The sequence below is a fragment of the Mastigoproctus giganteus genome, chromosome 9 (assembly GCF_048544385.1).
Source record: "Mastigoproctus giganteus isolate SK-2022 chromosome 9, ASM4854438v1, whole genome shotgun sequence".
Lineage (NCBI taxonomy): Eukaryota > Metazoa > Arthropoda > Arachnida > Uropygi > Thelyphonidae > Mastigoproctus > Mastigoproctus giganteus.
This window is the reverse complement of record NC_143583.1, coordinates 170,885,665-170,901,575: the sequence shown is the minus strand read 5'-3', so window position 1 is coordinate 170,901,575 and position 15,911 is coordinate 170,885,665. Positions and strand designations below refer to the sequence as shown.

General features: G+C 37.1%; 1 protein-coding gene across 4 annotated transcripts in view; it reads left to right on the top strand.

The window, feature by feature from the left end:
* Positions 1-15,911, top strand: part of LRR (capping protein regulator and myosin 1 linker 1 leucine rich repeat protein) — a 1,021,987-nt gene that overhangs the window by 638,322 nt on the left and 367,754 nt on the right. For all 4 annotated transcript variants that reach the window (XM_090381859.1, XM_090381857.1, XM_090381858.1 and 1 more), the window contains exon 26: positions 1,448-1,591. In XM_090381859.1, coding sequence (XP_090237985.1) covers positions 1,448-1,591 — 144 coding nt within the window. The remainder of the gene's footprint in view (positions 1-1,447; positions 1,592-15,911) is intronic.

Here is a 15,911-nt window from a genome sequence, read left to right as displayed (position 1 = left end):
GAACCTGCTAGTAATATTTGTATTTCTGAGCCCAAAGTAGATTCCATCGTTGAATATTTATAGGCATTTAGAAATTGATTAAAGATAATCAATCTTTTGTAGGTGAACGAGTGATAGCTATTATAATGTAGAAGCATACTTTCCATTTTGAGAAACCTTGCTCTGCTCAATCAGCTTCAACTTCTCAAATATCTGCTACCAATTCCTTAAATGCTGATCTCTATGTAATTCTCCAGTGGGGCAAAGACAACTTAGTTGATTTCAATCCTAAAACTCAGTCTTGTCTTATATCTCACAAAAAGGATTCTTCTGCTCCTATGCTTATCTTTAGTGACACTCCGATTTCTAGGCAAAATTATATATCTCTTTTGGGGATTACCCTGACTTCTAATCTCTCTTAGCACAAGCACATTACAAGTATTGCTTCCTCCGCATCTAAAAAACTTGGTTTTCTCTTTTGCTATCGGTATTACTTTTCTTCCATACAGTTGTTCACTCTGTACAAATTGCAAATCCGTCCTACCATGGAATATTGTTACCACATCTGGGGGTGGTGCCCCCTAAACCTCTCTCATGCTTCTAGATTCCATTCAGAAGAGGACAGTTAGGTTAATTAATGACTCCTCTCTAACAGAGTCTCTCCACTCGCTGTCTCCTAGACATACTGTTTCTGCTGCATGCCTTTTCTACAGATACTTCCATGGGCACTGTTCTTCTGAATTGGCTTCTATAATTCCTGCTCTCTCTCTTTCAAAACAGTCCGAACATGTGCCACCAGCCAACATCCATTTACTGTCCAACTTCAAACCCACAGAACCAACTTTCATCTTCCTCATTTATTCATTCAACTGCCATTTTCTGGAACAACCCTCCTTCATATGTCTTTCCTGAAAATTACAGTCTACAGATGTTCAAAGTCTAATCTCAACAGATATCTTCTCTTGCTTCTCAACCTCCAACCCATGCACGGTACTAAGTACTATAGGTTCCAGTACCTCTCCTGTTTGGGGTTTTCATAAAAGGGGAGGGGGGGGACACTAATCAGGAAATAATGAAATGTTAACAAGTTCCTTCCTCTCTATTGTATTATAGGTGCCATACAATAAATTCATAATCATTTCATTTTTGAAATTTCAAATAAAAACAAGAATGAAACTTTTAAAAAAGGTGATAGCTATTCTGAAAAAGTAATAAAATAAATAAATAAAAGGTAAAACCATATTTGATTTTGTCTTTGCAAAATATCTTTTATAAAATGGATTTTTATAATTATTAGTAACTTCTGCTTTCGAAATTCTTATTATATTCAGATCGTGCCTTATGTAATAAATTTAGGTAAAATAATTATAAAATCCTTGCTACCCAACTTTTTTTTTTTTTTTCTTATTATAGTAAGTCGAATCAGTAAATTCAGCTTTATTAAGATATTTTAATATGTTCAATTTAGATGGAACAGATAAATCAGCAGCGTTGTACAACCCCTGATGTATTACGAAATCGATCAAGAGGAGATGGTGGAATGAGGCTTAGCCATAGTGGGGATTCCCAGCTGGACAGAGATAGCTATAGTGAAAATTCTGATTCTCCTCTGGTAAGTAGTATTAAATAGCAAGAAAACATTTTTGGTATAAGGTCGATTAGGAAAAAAGTGTTTGGAGTATTCAATTGACCTGCCCAGATTCAACAATCAATTATTCAGCACCACCCATTTTGTTGCTGTCTAAGAAAATGAACAAATCTGGAAAACTACCTGAAAATTCACAAATGCTTCTCTCAGACCTGTCATTCATAAAGTAGTGCATTAGAGCTAATTGTAAAGGGTGGTAGGTTAAACTCACAGACTTGTGTTTAGCATGCTTCAACAACATAAAGAAATGTTTTTAGGTTGTGCAATTGTGTACTTACTATTCATGAACTTGGCTAATCATGCATTTCAGTTCAGAAATTTCTTTTAACAGTAGTGAAACAAAGACGGGTATCCTTTACATAGCCACACAAAAAGAAGTCACGTAATGACTTCTCTCTTCTCAAATTTAAATGCATACTTCTCAAATTTAAATCCTTCAGTTCCTTGTCTCAGTTCCATTGCTGAAGTATTGTGTTATTGAACTATTCTTGCAGAGCCACATGAAGTTGAGAGGGCACACCATCTTGCTAGAGAAGAAATGAGCAGAATCTTCCTGAAGTTATTATTATCAGAAGAAGAAAGAGGATATAATAATGATAACTTTGTGAAAAATCTACTGATTTCTTCTCTGGCAAGATGGTGTGCCCTCTCACTTTTATGTGACACTGCAAGAATATCTCAGTAACACAATACATAAGCTAGTAATTTAGTATATCCAGGTAAATGTTCTGTCTACCTGTTATATGTTGAATTACTAGAGCATTCCTTATCTTCAACATAAAACCTTTAACATAAAAAAAAAAGAAAGAGCCATAAAATTTCAGATATGAAAGGGCACAAAACATTTCTTTCTTGGTAATTCTGTTCATGCTTGATAATGTAATGAACATTTTCAGTGCTCCACATTTGAATGTTGTGACTGTTCCTTGTCAAGTAAAAAGTATCGTCATCACTGAAAGCAAGTCATGCTGCCATGCCATCCACTTCTACTTTCTGTTGAAACACAGTAAAACTTATATTGCTTATGTTTGTCATTCAGTTTTAATACCTACTCCAACTTCATCCTGCAAACTTTCAAAGTTAAGCATTTCCAGAGAATACAACAGATCATTTGAAGTATGTTCAGCTCACAGTTACAGTGGTTGGAATAATTATTGCAACACCTATTAAAAATCACGATTTCGTTTAAATTTGGCTTTTATCTTTTTTATTTTTTTTCTTACTCTCAAAATATTTGCTCTATTTTGATGACAACAACAACAAAATGAATATAAAATGAAGCAGTAGTTTTTCATTGCTGCATCATCTCCTTGCTAACAGCACTCAAAACTCTACAGCCTAGTCAGTTACTTAGTAATCACATTTGAGCAGAACGTGTATAATGGCAAACAGAGTTGAATTAATGCTGTGAAAGAAAAGTGCTGTTCTGTCATTCTCATCAGAAGGGTTAAATATGAGAGAAATATCACAGAATATCTTTTAGTCATTCCACAAAATTCACTGATGTCTTCTTCTCATTCCATGCAAATGGAATGAGCAAGTGAGCATGAATGTCTTTTTATTTGTGGTTTGAATTTGCCTCTAATTGATTGGAGCAAATGGGAAAGAAGCTCCATATGGGGGACAAAATTTTTAAATCAACTAGATGATTTTTATTTGTACCAACATGTCAGGGAAAGTACTAGGGAAAAGAATATTCTACACCTCATCATCACCCATGAACCAGATGACATAATAGGGCTGACAGTACAGGAAGTGATCACGGAGTTCTATGATGGACGATAAAGTGAGAGTAACAGTAGTTAAAGGAAATTACAATGCCTTAAGGTGCTACATGGCTACTGATGATGGATCATGGCTGTGACCAAGAAACAAAGATTCAGTTCTCTCAGTGGATCCATCTCCTTCATGGCCCACTAAAAATAAGGCAGTCCCAATTAAACATGACCATCATGTTTATTATATATTTTTGACTCACAAGGTAGTGTTCTTTGTAAATTCGTCTCACATGGTCAAATGGGAAATCAGAAACACTACAAAACAGTTATACAGTGATTGTCCAATACTGTTCAGAGAAAATTCTGGAAAAGTGAGTTTCAGGGAATTGGTGCTAGTACCCTGAGAACATTCCTGTATGCTCTGCATGTTTCTTTTGATAATTTTTTGCAAAACACTCTGTCACGTCCCCCCCCCATCTGCTATAGTATTATGAATTAGCTTTCTTTGATCCCTCCCCAAGCTTAAATTCCTCTGGAAAGGTCATAAATTGCAATGATTGTGGAAATTATACAGCTCTCAACACAGAAATTCGAAATGAAATCTATTAGGAATGCATTGGATATGTGTTGTGATTGATGTGTATAGTCACATCAATTATGACACAAATCAAACAGATACCACTTCAATGGTGATCAATCTGAATAGCTTCATCCAATAAGCTTCATCATTTCTGATATTAGTTCATTCACTGAATGTTTTGATCGCACTTTGTGTAGTAAGACATTAGAATAATGTTGCATACACTGAGATTCTTCTTTTAAAGTTAATCTTTTAAAGTAAAGACACATATCCCACATTATATTTTCATTGAGGTGCTTGTGATTCAATGCATTTTGTTATTTATTCTATTTGATAATCAGTGACAAAAAGTTTGAATTGTTTAAAATCAGAACTGATAACAATAATTTGCTTGAGGCTTTGGCCCTGAGTGCATCTTGGTCTAGGTGCGGCATGCACCATCGGGCATCTCTCGTGTTGTGGAGTTGTGCTTCGTAGCTGTTTTGCCATCGTTGCATCACTTGGGTGCCTGCCCACTTGCCGAAGAGGGGCCGATTGGCCCTGGGGCGGTGCTGTCTGGGGGGCCTGGTGGCCACTGAGTTTCCTCGAATAGGTAGCAGCAATCTTCTCTGCTGGGGAGGCGTTGCCTGTTCGAGGAGTGTATGGGCTTTCAGTGTGAATTAGAGGAGCAGCTGTCCCTTTCTTCCTTCTGCGGCGTTTCCTTCCTCTGCCACTCCTGCTGTCACCTTCCTGCATCTTTGACTCTTTTCTGGGTCTGGTGGGGATGGCCGAGAGCTTTGTCCCATGCCATATTTCGGGGCAGTGCTGTCTGGGTGGTGGTGCCTGTCTGGGAATGAGTGGCATTGGTCTTTTCTTTGGGTGAGGCATTGCTTGTTCAAAGTCGTGGCGGCTCGTTGTGGGGGTGTTCACAATGTGAGATGTGGCTTGGAGCGATGCCGCCTTGTGAACGTTCTGTTTGTTCAGAGGTGGCTGTGTGTTGGTGATGCTGTTGCGCTTAATATATACATAGTCTAAATTTGCTTGCAGCTTGAGGCTTTAGCCCTAAATGCATCTTAGAGGTTAGAGCTTGAATGGATTAAGGCAGAACAGACAGACGTTTGGGGTGAGTGGATGGGTGAAATTAGATTTTTTTTTAATTTTTTTTCCCCTTTGGCTGATGCTATATAAGCTTGCTTTCTTGCATCATGTGCCTTTACTAATTCTAATGCTAATTAATGCTAATATTGGAAATCCAAACTTGTGCTCAGAAATAGTATTTCAATAAGCTGACAGTTAAGCACTTGGCAACTTATTATAAATGCTACAACTTTTATTCTACATGGAAAAAAAGAAACTGTGTTAATAGCCAGACAAAGAACTCAATGCTACATAAATAAAAAAACATATATACTAGATAAACAGCATAGGAATATTATGCCCAAAGCAACCTAAGTTATGGGTTGAAAATGTGAAGAACCTGAAATACATTTATATCACAACCTACTCAGAATCTCGGTGAGTAAAGGTAGTGCAAAGCAACTTATTCAAATGCTAATGTATGCAATCTAGCATGTACATTCTTGTGTGAAGCAGCAGAGACAAATAACCCTAGAATATAAACATAAAAAAATATTATTGAAGGCAAAGAACAGAACTGTAATAATAGAGATAACACAAAAAAAAAAAAAAAAGGAAACAGCAAAGTAAACCATGGAGAATACAAAAGTTAGAAAATAAATAATAGACCAAATTCAGCCAAGGTTTATATTGGCAAAAAAAAAAATAATAATAATAATAATAATTAATTTAAATTGCCATTGGCAAAACTTTTTAAAATATATGAAATATTGTTAAAGATACAATAATAGTCAAATTGAAAACTAAGGAACAGAAGATATCACAACAAAGATTAGAATAAAAATTATAAATAAAGGGGGAGTTAAAAGGTAAGGAGCAGCTGAGGTGAACAGAGCAATGGCATAACCATGAATTTAAAATTTAGAAATTTTAAAACAAAATGTGTAAATTGATAGGCCCAGTACAGCTAAGGATTAAAAATTCCAATTAAATAAAATTTGGTTAGTTGCCAACAATTAACCATGACATGACTCTGATGACCTAAATATATCACTAAATCCAACAGCGTGGGGTGTACTGTTTTTTCTTTCATCATTAGTAGACAAATTGTGGCTGTGATCTGGAAACAAAAGGCCTTGTCCTCTCTCTAAAAATGTTTTTTTTTTTTTTTTTATTTGGTAGTTGTTGGCGCATCAGCTTCTGTGGCCATATTGCACCTCCCATGGTTTTTGCAGTACTTTGATCCAAGCCCGAGGCGGGAATCGAACCCGCGACCTTTGGGTTGCCGGGCAGGTACTTTACCCACTCGGCTAGCCCGGTCGGCCAAAAGTGTAAGTCAATTTCAATCAAACATGAAGTTCGTGTTTGATTGAGGTAGTGCCATTGTGTTTGCTATTTTTTATTACACTATTCTAAAAGTTTCTGAAAAAAGTCAATGAAGGCATCCAAAGAGATGATGTTCAATTCAGTGATGACACTTTTCTTTATGTCCTCAGCATTTTTAAATCTTTTTACTTTGAGGTTAGTTTCATTTTGGATAAGAGGAAGAAGTGTGCTGATGCTATCAGGAGAGTAGGGTGAATGGTTGATCTGCACAATGCCATGTTTCATCAGAAATATATTCACAAGTGCAGAATGGGTGGGAGCTTTGTTGTACAACCCAGAACCAGCCACATTTTCCTCAAAATTAAGGGAACTGCACCTCAATTTGAAGCACCTGTATGTAGGCCACAGCATTAACTTTCTCCTCTTTGGGTACAAATTCCTTGTGAATCATACCTTGTTTTCAAAAAACATGATCAAAATCATTTTGATCCTGTACTTCTGTAAACAAAACTTTTTTGGGCCTTGTCGATGATTTTGAAGTCCACTGCATTCTCTGACGCTTCATCTCTGGACCATTGAAACAGCAAACACTCGTCTACAGTGACAATACAGTCCAGGAAGTTATGATTGTCTTGACAAGTCTGGATGAAGTCTTTGCATGATGACACTCCTCATTGCTTCTGCCCATCTGTGAGGCTATGCAGACAAATTTTGCACAGACTTTCTTTTACCCTAAATATTCATGCAGAATTTGACAAAATGTCTCCTTATCCATATCCAACTTATCAGCCATCATTCCGAGGGTCAAATGATGATCTTTTGCTACAATTTCCTGAACTTTTGCAACTCTACTCTCATTTTGAGAGGTTCACTGATGCCCATTTCCTGGGTCATCACAAACATCTTCACATCTCTCTCTCTTTGAACCACTTATGCCATTCAAACACACTGGTGTGACTTAGCATTTCATTACCATAAATAGTTTTTAACATTTCATACATTTCTGTTGCAGAATTTTCCAAAATTTTAATTAAAAATATCAAAATAATTTGAATATCAAATTAAAGCAACATTTGATATTTGTTGTTGCTCAATTGCAATGATATGAAACGTTAATGCTACTAGCGAGATAAGAGAAGTATATATAAAAAATAAGCCAATATTCTAATACAAAATGATATTGTCATATATCGCACAATCCTGACGCCATTTTGAACAGTATATGATTGAAGAATATGGAGTTAGTGCTCTGGTTATCCGGTAGCATGATTGCTGTCTGTGCTAGTAATGGCCCTGGATAACCCAAGCATTAACTTTATATTCTTTAATCTTATACTATTATTCACTTTCCTAGACTAAAATTTTCCACACTCTGGACTATTAGTGTAATACGAAGGCAGGAGTGTCTATTTTTATCGTAATTACTTACCTAATTTTGCATCCTATTAGCCAAACCACTATACAATTGCTTATAACCATAAGATACACAACTTTTACCTAGTTGCTTTCCTTGCAACTATTTCCACCATTAGCCATTGTCTACTCTCAATAATATAGTACTTCTATGGTTTTAGTTTCATTGTTCATTTATATTTATTTTTGGGTCCTCTGCCGTGTCATCCTTAAATTACATGCTGACTTTCTATATTTTCCCCCCCTTATAGCTTCATTTTTTTTAATACTACACTAGGGGGCTCCACCCCTGCTTGCTTTGCTTGCCAACCCCTGCACACATTTTTCTGTGTAATGTGTAGAGGTATGATGGAGTAAGTCATCTTTTCTATGTAAAAGATTGATCAAATTGACTTGTTGTTCAAAGAAAGTGTATCGTATTACAAGTACGAACCCCAGGCCGTACTAGAGACCCCCCAATCCACTGTCGAAATGCACTGATCGATATCTAATTTATATATAAAAGAAAATAGAAGTGTAAGAAAAAAACTATAAAAAATAAAATTGTGTGAATGTTGAGCAAATGAAAGTTATTATTAATTGCATGTTCTATCTTAGCCTCTTCACCGGACAGACTTCACCGGGCTATCCAACCTGACACCGTGCTGTAGCTTTTCCTAGCTGGCAATTAGGGTAACCCCCCAGACCAGTGTGGGACAGAGCTGCAAAAAGCATGCTCCACCATAAGAATCTCTTTCCCTATGTTCTTTTATTCCTACCACCTGGGGTGGTTGAGTCTCCTTACCCCACCCTGTATGACCCCTACCACCATTTTGCCTGGTGGCTCAACCCACCACCCACTTTCAACATTCTGTACCAGGGGTCCCCTTACTGTCTCCCCTTTTAAATCAGGTGAGTACCTCAACTACTGCCCCCTCCATTCTCTACCCCTTTTACCCCACCCTCTTCCTATCTCTGCATTATCTCCTTTCCAATAAAATACTTTTTGGGGGGCTCTCCCTGGATGCCTAGGCTACCCTGTCAGAGCTTGCTTTCTTCTCTCCTAAGGGGTCCTGACCCGCCTTCCCAGGGTGGTGACAGAATCTGGGGGTGTTAGTGGTTCTCCAGACTAAGTGGGTAGAGGAACAACACGACCCACACTAATACTTCACAAAACACACATTAACACACACCCTTGGCCTTATGCAGAGTATTGTATTCTACACAGAGTAACAACGCAGAGTTGGAGAAGACCCCTAGGGCTGCCAGAAAAAAAACTACTATGTCACTATGATCGATATCTAATAAGGAAATGACCTATGTAATTATTTACATGTGCATTTGTGGTTCGCAGCATTCTCAAGGTCAAAAAGGCCTTTTGCTTCTGGTTCCAAAATTCATGAAGAATATTGTTACATCTGAAAGAGCAGGACTAAAATATTTAACTGAAATATTTACAAACTTTACAAATATACAATATTCATTAATATATAAAAAATGTTAAAATGGCATATCAAAGGTTAGACAGCAAACCACATGCACAAGGTTAGTGAACGTTATGGAGACAGTTGTCAATAATTAATTACATTTGTAGTGACGTAATTGCCTCGCTCTCTTCTCCCATTCGCTCAAATAAATATCACTAGGAGGAAAACTTTTTTAATGTATAGAGAGATGATATTCTGCCTTGCAATGGCATGTACTTTAAGTTAGAAACAAAGGATACTATATTGTCATCTTGTCGTGAAATTCTGTGGTTAACTGAAAAAAACACCAGGATTGTGCGATATATGACAGTATCATTTTATATTATTATATTGGCTTAGTTCTATATATATATCAAGATCCTGATAGATTTTGGTTTGCGAGTGGTGGTGAAATATTTTTTGGTGGGAAGTATTATCGGTAATTAAGGCCTATAGGTGATCCAACAACCTCTAGTACAACTACAGCTAGCCAGTTAGTTAGGCCTTAATTACCGATAATACTTCTGGCCAAAAAATATTTCACCACCACTCGCAAACCAAAATCTATCGGGATCTTGACCAAATATGAAAGTGTCTGCAATTCTGCCCAGACATGATAGGAGGGAATGTGCCAGGCTCAAGGGGTAGAATTTTTTTCAGCGTGGTCTGTGCTTGTGACAGGAGAGACTGCTTCTGCAGGGATGGGATACACTTAAATACAAAGGTGCAAGAATATTTGCTGATGCTATCAAGGCAGTGTTAGGTGGGTCGGAAAACTGCTAGCTTGGGGGGGATTCACAGACTAAAAGGTTAAAAGTGACCGCAGCCAGAGCTCAAGGTGATTCTTGCACAACTTCTATTAGAATAAGTAGCGACCTGGAGCGAGGGATGATGGAGGTTTCAGGGACTGAAGGCAGTCGTCGTGAAAAAGGTGGGTATATGGGATGTGTTAGGGTAACTGATAATGAGGATAGGTACATGTATACTTGCATGTATACCAATGCTAGAAGTATATTAAATAAATTTGATGAATTTGAAGTTTTGGTCAAGACATCAAAGGCAGATATTGTTGGGATAGCAGAGACGTGATGTCACACAGATATAAGGAATGCAGAACTGGAATTTGGAGAGTACAATGTGTACAGAAAGGATAGACAGGATAGGAAGGGAGGAGGTGTTATGCTGTTAATTAAGAAAAACATAAAATCAAAAGAATTGCATCCAGTTGATATAGATGAAATAACAGTAGGGGTGGTGTTATAGGCCTAATGACTCGAATGAGTACAATGAACAGTTGTACAGAGAAATAGAGTGGGCTAGTAAATCAGAATGTCTTATAATGGGGGATTTTAACTTCCCAGATATTGACTGGAACTTGTGGATTGGTCACTCACACACTAGTAAGATTTTGTGGATTTATTGGATGATTATTTTCTGCAGCAGCATGTTCGAGAGACAACCAGAGAGGGTAATACTCTTGATCTGGTTATCAGCAGTGATCATTTGTTTATTAAGAATTTGCAGATAAAGGAACCACTAGGTGGCAGTGATCACAGTGTACTGATGTGCGATTTACTTAAAGATATAATTACCATTAGGGGTAAAGGAAAGGGTTTTTGCTTCCGTAAAGGTAAGTACAGTGGTTTCAGACAGTTTTTAAATTCTGTACAGTGGGATCAACTGACGATGCTACCAACAGTAAATTCTAAGTAGGAAGCATTCAAGGAATTAATCGTGGATGCTACTAAAGTTTCATAACTATTGAGAATCGTTATTGTTGTTGTTATTTGGTTTTTTTTTAGGAGCATTAGCAACAAAGGCCATATTGCTCCGGGGATATGCATTGGTCATTCCCTGACCTTTCCGCATCCTCCATATTTGGTGGCTCACGGGCTCGAACCCCGGTCTAATCAAGAAGCGTGTGCTACGCACTGCTGCTCCTGCCCACCTGGCTACGGAGGCACCAATGAGACTTGTGACAGAGAAGAAAAATGCATGGGATGGATCCATATAAATTATCAAGCGACTAAGAAGCCTATGGCAGATATAAGCTAGTCTGTAATCAGGTCAGAAAGGAGGTTAGGCAGGCGAAGGCAGATTACGAGAAATCTGGCAAAAGATGCTAAGAAAAACAGCAAGGATTTCTTTCCTTATATAAACTCTAAAAGGAAGGGGATGAATCTGATTGGTCCACTTGATATCGATAGATATCAAGTGGACTCAGATAGCAAACAAACTGAATGAACATTTTGCATCTACATTCAGATAGCAAACAAACTGAATGAACATTTTGCATCTACATTCACATATGAAGAGTTATTAAGGTTTGAAAATGGCAGAAGGTTATCAAATTGTAGCAGGGTGCTTAATGATTTTGTAATAACTGAGAGCAAAGTGGAGGAGAAATTGTTGAAGTTAAACATATGGAAGGCACTTGGGGTGGATGGGATCTATCCAGTTATATTAAAGGAGGTGGCAAAGCAACTAAGCAGAAGCGGATTTAACGGTGGGCGCACCGAGCGTGCACCCTGGGCCCCGACTTCTGAAGGGCCCCTCAAAACCCCAACTTTACACTTTTTTCTAATGACACCAAGTTTGGTTTCATATGTGCAATTTTAATTACGTACAAGTTTACAATTGGTGGTAAAACCTGATAGTATGTTTATATTCGCTTATTTTCATTGTTTCATTACTACACTGCATAGGCCCCGTAAGGCTGCGCTACTGCTGATCGGAGCAATAGAATCGTATTTGCTACTTTGTACTTACAAAGGTTCTCCTCCTGTGCAGACTTACAGTATACACAAATACGCGTATATTGTTGAAATTATATTAAGATAAAATCAATTCCTGTTGTTACATCAGCGCCTAGATTTTCGTAGTTTATGAATAATTTTTGAATTTTAATTAATCATTAATTTATTGCACTATAACAAAAAATCACTTCTCTAGTATTCTAATCATTCAGACTATTAAATTTTATAATTTTCTTTTCATTGGTAGGCTACCAATGGTAGCTAGAAAAATGAAACAACATCTATCAGGGGCTGAAAAAAGACGCGAATATAATACATATGTTATATTCAAATTTTATTGAAAATAAAACATTAATATTGCATAATTTTTTTATTTATTTTAAAAAATGGGTAACATGCATTTTTATTTTCCCTATCTCCCTCTTTTTTTTAAGGGTCCCAATATTTTCTTCTGCGCCCGGGGCCTCAACCGACCTTAATCCGCTTCTGGAACTAAGTAAACCCTTAGCCATAATTATGAGAGCATCCTTGGACTCAGGGGAGGTCCCCGTGGACTGGAGATGTGCAAATGTATCCCCAATTCACAAAGGGGGATCGAAACGTGACACGAGTAATTACAGACCAGTTAGCTTCTGTTCGGGGTAAAATAATGGAGTCACTGGTTAAAGATGCAGTGCAGGATCATCTAGACAAGACTGCAGCAATAATTCAGACACAGCATGGGTTTAAGGGAAAGTCTTGTCTGACAAATTTGATAGGATATTATGATGTGATTACAAAGGAACTGGATGCAAAAAATAATTTTGATATCATATACAGTCAAACTTCCCTATAACGAATTCGATAAATCCAGCGAAAAAATTCGTTAGAGAGAAATTTCGTTATACAGAGAATGTTTTTTATTAGAAATTGTTATTTAATTAGAAAATGAAAATGAATCTACATTTATTTTTAATGTATTTTATTGCAAAAACACTTATTTAAATTACGTTTACACAATTTTTGCCAGTAAGTATCACAAATTTAAAAAAATCTGTAATTTTCGTTTGCACAGTACAATTAAAAAATGTCTGATTCTCAAAAAAAAAACCTCACATTTGTTCAGAGCATTAAAAACATTATCAGGAACATTTTCACAAAACTGTTGAGCCATACGAACCGTTTTAAAAGCGTTAATCATTTCTTCACGAGTTGGCTTTTTTATGGGTTGTTCTGATGTGTCTTCAGCATCATCATTAATTTCTTTGTGATCATGGTCGCGTCTAACACTGTTCAGCAGTATTTCATCTTCATTTGGATGTTCTGTTGTAGTCAGATCTTGATCTACATAAACATAACTATCCAGTGTTATTTCATTTTCGATGTTTCCAGACGATTCTAATAATGTACAAAAGTTTTTCAGTTGTGAAAGGGGCAGTTCATCTTGTTCATCCAGTTGGACCAGGTTTTGGCACGTTAAAGCCTTAGCTGCTAATGCACCAATAAAACCCAACCAACCAGTCATCCAGTTGACGTTCGACTTCTGTATTCAATGCAAATCTCGCTTTCAAAAAAACAATTTTGAATAGTGTATTCAGTGATATCGTGTGTCCAAACTTCAAAGTTCAGAGATGCAATCTCTAAGGTTAATTGTAACCTCCAAGTTTCTATTTTCTGATAATGCATTGACAATCTTCATTATTATTCTCTTTCGATAATGAAATTTAAAATTTTTAATAATGCCTTGATCTATTGGCTGGAGTTTTGACGCCACATTTGGTGGTAAAAACAATAATACTTCACACTTTTAAGTTTGTCAGAAATACTGGCAGGTTGTGCTAGACAGTTGTCAGTTACCAATATGATTTTCCTTTTTTCTTTTGTTATATGCTTGTCTAGTTTTAATATCCAGTCTTCAAAGATATCACTGGTCATTCATGCTTTTTTATTAAAGGTGTAGTCAACTTCCAAAGATATTGTGCCTCTAAAACATCTTGAGTTTTTTGGTGACTAAAAGTCTTAATTTTTCACTTCCTGTCATATTTGCTCCACCTAGCACAGTGATTCTTTCTTTGCTTTTTTTTTTCCGCCAAAACATTTATCATCCTTAAAAGCAAGTGTTCTGTTCGGTAAACATTTAAAGAATAAACCCATTTCGTCAGCACTAAAAACATCCTTAGGTTCATATTCTTCCAAAATCTTCTTTAAGGTATTGTTCCTCGAACCAGAATATCACCTGTGGATCAACACTGACAGAATCCATACTGGCAATGGTTGATCAAACAGGAGGTTTCTAGATAGTTTAAGATTTGGCAGTTAATTGATTTCTCCATTACTTTAGAAAGAGTAGAAGTAATTACCATGGGACAATAATTGGATGGGAGGGATTTGTTACCCTTTTTTGTAACTGGCAGGATATAAGCAAATTTCCTAGCAGAAAGAAAAACACCTTTGGAATAAGAAAGTGAAAAAAGGTCACAAAGAACAGGAGTAAGTTCAGGACACAGGTTTTGAGAACAAGTGGAGAAATACCATCAGGACCTGGAGCTTTCTTAGCATCAACATTCGTGAAAATCCTTATGACGGAAGACCACAGGAGGCATTGAATGGAATATGTTGGGAATGATGGGGGGGGTGTTTTACCAAGATCATTAATACATGAGTTGGAGAAAAATGGGATGCTAGCAGGTCAACTTTATCCATGGCTGAAGTGACAATAGGGCCATCTGGTTTTGGGTAGAGGCGGGAGCAGAGGTGGGCAAAAGTTGCAGCCAAATAGCTTTGGCAAGAGACTAGAATGCTCGGCTACCATTAGGATAAGATGCACATTTTTAACTCTTAGCCTGTTCAAAATGTAGTTTGGACTGATTAATAACTGCTTTACAATCGTTGCGAGCTCTGGTGTAAGCAGAAAATGAAACTGAAGAATTGGAAACAAGCCAATTACGATATGCAATATTCTTTTTGTGAACAGCCTTAGCACATTTATTGGCAAACCAAGGTTTAGATAAAGGATGAAATTTTAATGTGGAGTGTGGAACAAAGGATTCCATTCCTACAAGAATAATTTCACTGACATGACTTGAGCAAATGCTGACATCAGGAGTTTTGAAACAGTAATCTGACCAAGGAAAAAAAGAAAAGAAATCTTGCAGGTCATCCCATTTTGCATTCTTGTAATGCCAAACAACACTAGGTTGGGAATTACAAAAGCCTCAGCCACGAGATAAAGGCTCCATTGGAGAAGAGACAATCACCAAGTTGTGATCTGAGGTGCCTAGAGGACCACTCACCTCAACCGTGTACTTAGAAGGGTTGTTTGTGAGAAAATTATCAAGGGTGTTGGCTGTATGGTTAGGATTGTCTGCTATTCTGGTAGGTTAATGAATAATCTATGTGATGTTATTATTAATTACAAAAGCCTCAGCATCTCAACCAGCTAGGTCTGTGTGACTAAAAATTGAAGCCAGCTGGAGTTGTGAACATTAAAATCACCAAAGAAAATTATCTCACTGTTAGGAAAGTTGAACCAGAGAAGATCGAAAAGAGGAGATTCCAAATTATCAAGTCTCTGACGGGGAATATTGGAACGGACATATGCACAAGTACCACCTTTGAGGTGAAAGGAATCATACAGCGAATAATCTGGGCATTTGAGATGAGCAGTGGTTGAATCAAATGATAATTGAGATTCTTTCAGAAAAACTACATTGGGTTTGGCAGACTGCAAGTGGAAACAGACATCATTGAGATTAGAACTGGACCACGTGTATTTGTGAAATGAACAAGGAAGTGTTTAGGAAGTTTAGATCTTTTTGCTGATAAGTTTGCTCTATTAGTTTGACAATTCATGGTGTATTCAATATTAAAAAGTGGAGGGAACATGCTGTATGAAGTAATAAAATTTTTGGATATGGCATACACATGATAAGAATATACCCAGATCCTGGACATAATGTTGCCTCGACAATCCCCTCCCCCCAGCATACACACTACTTGGACTCCTTCCAG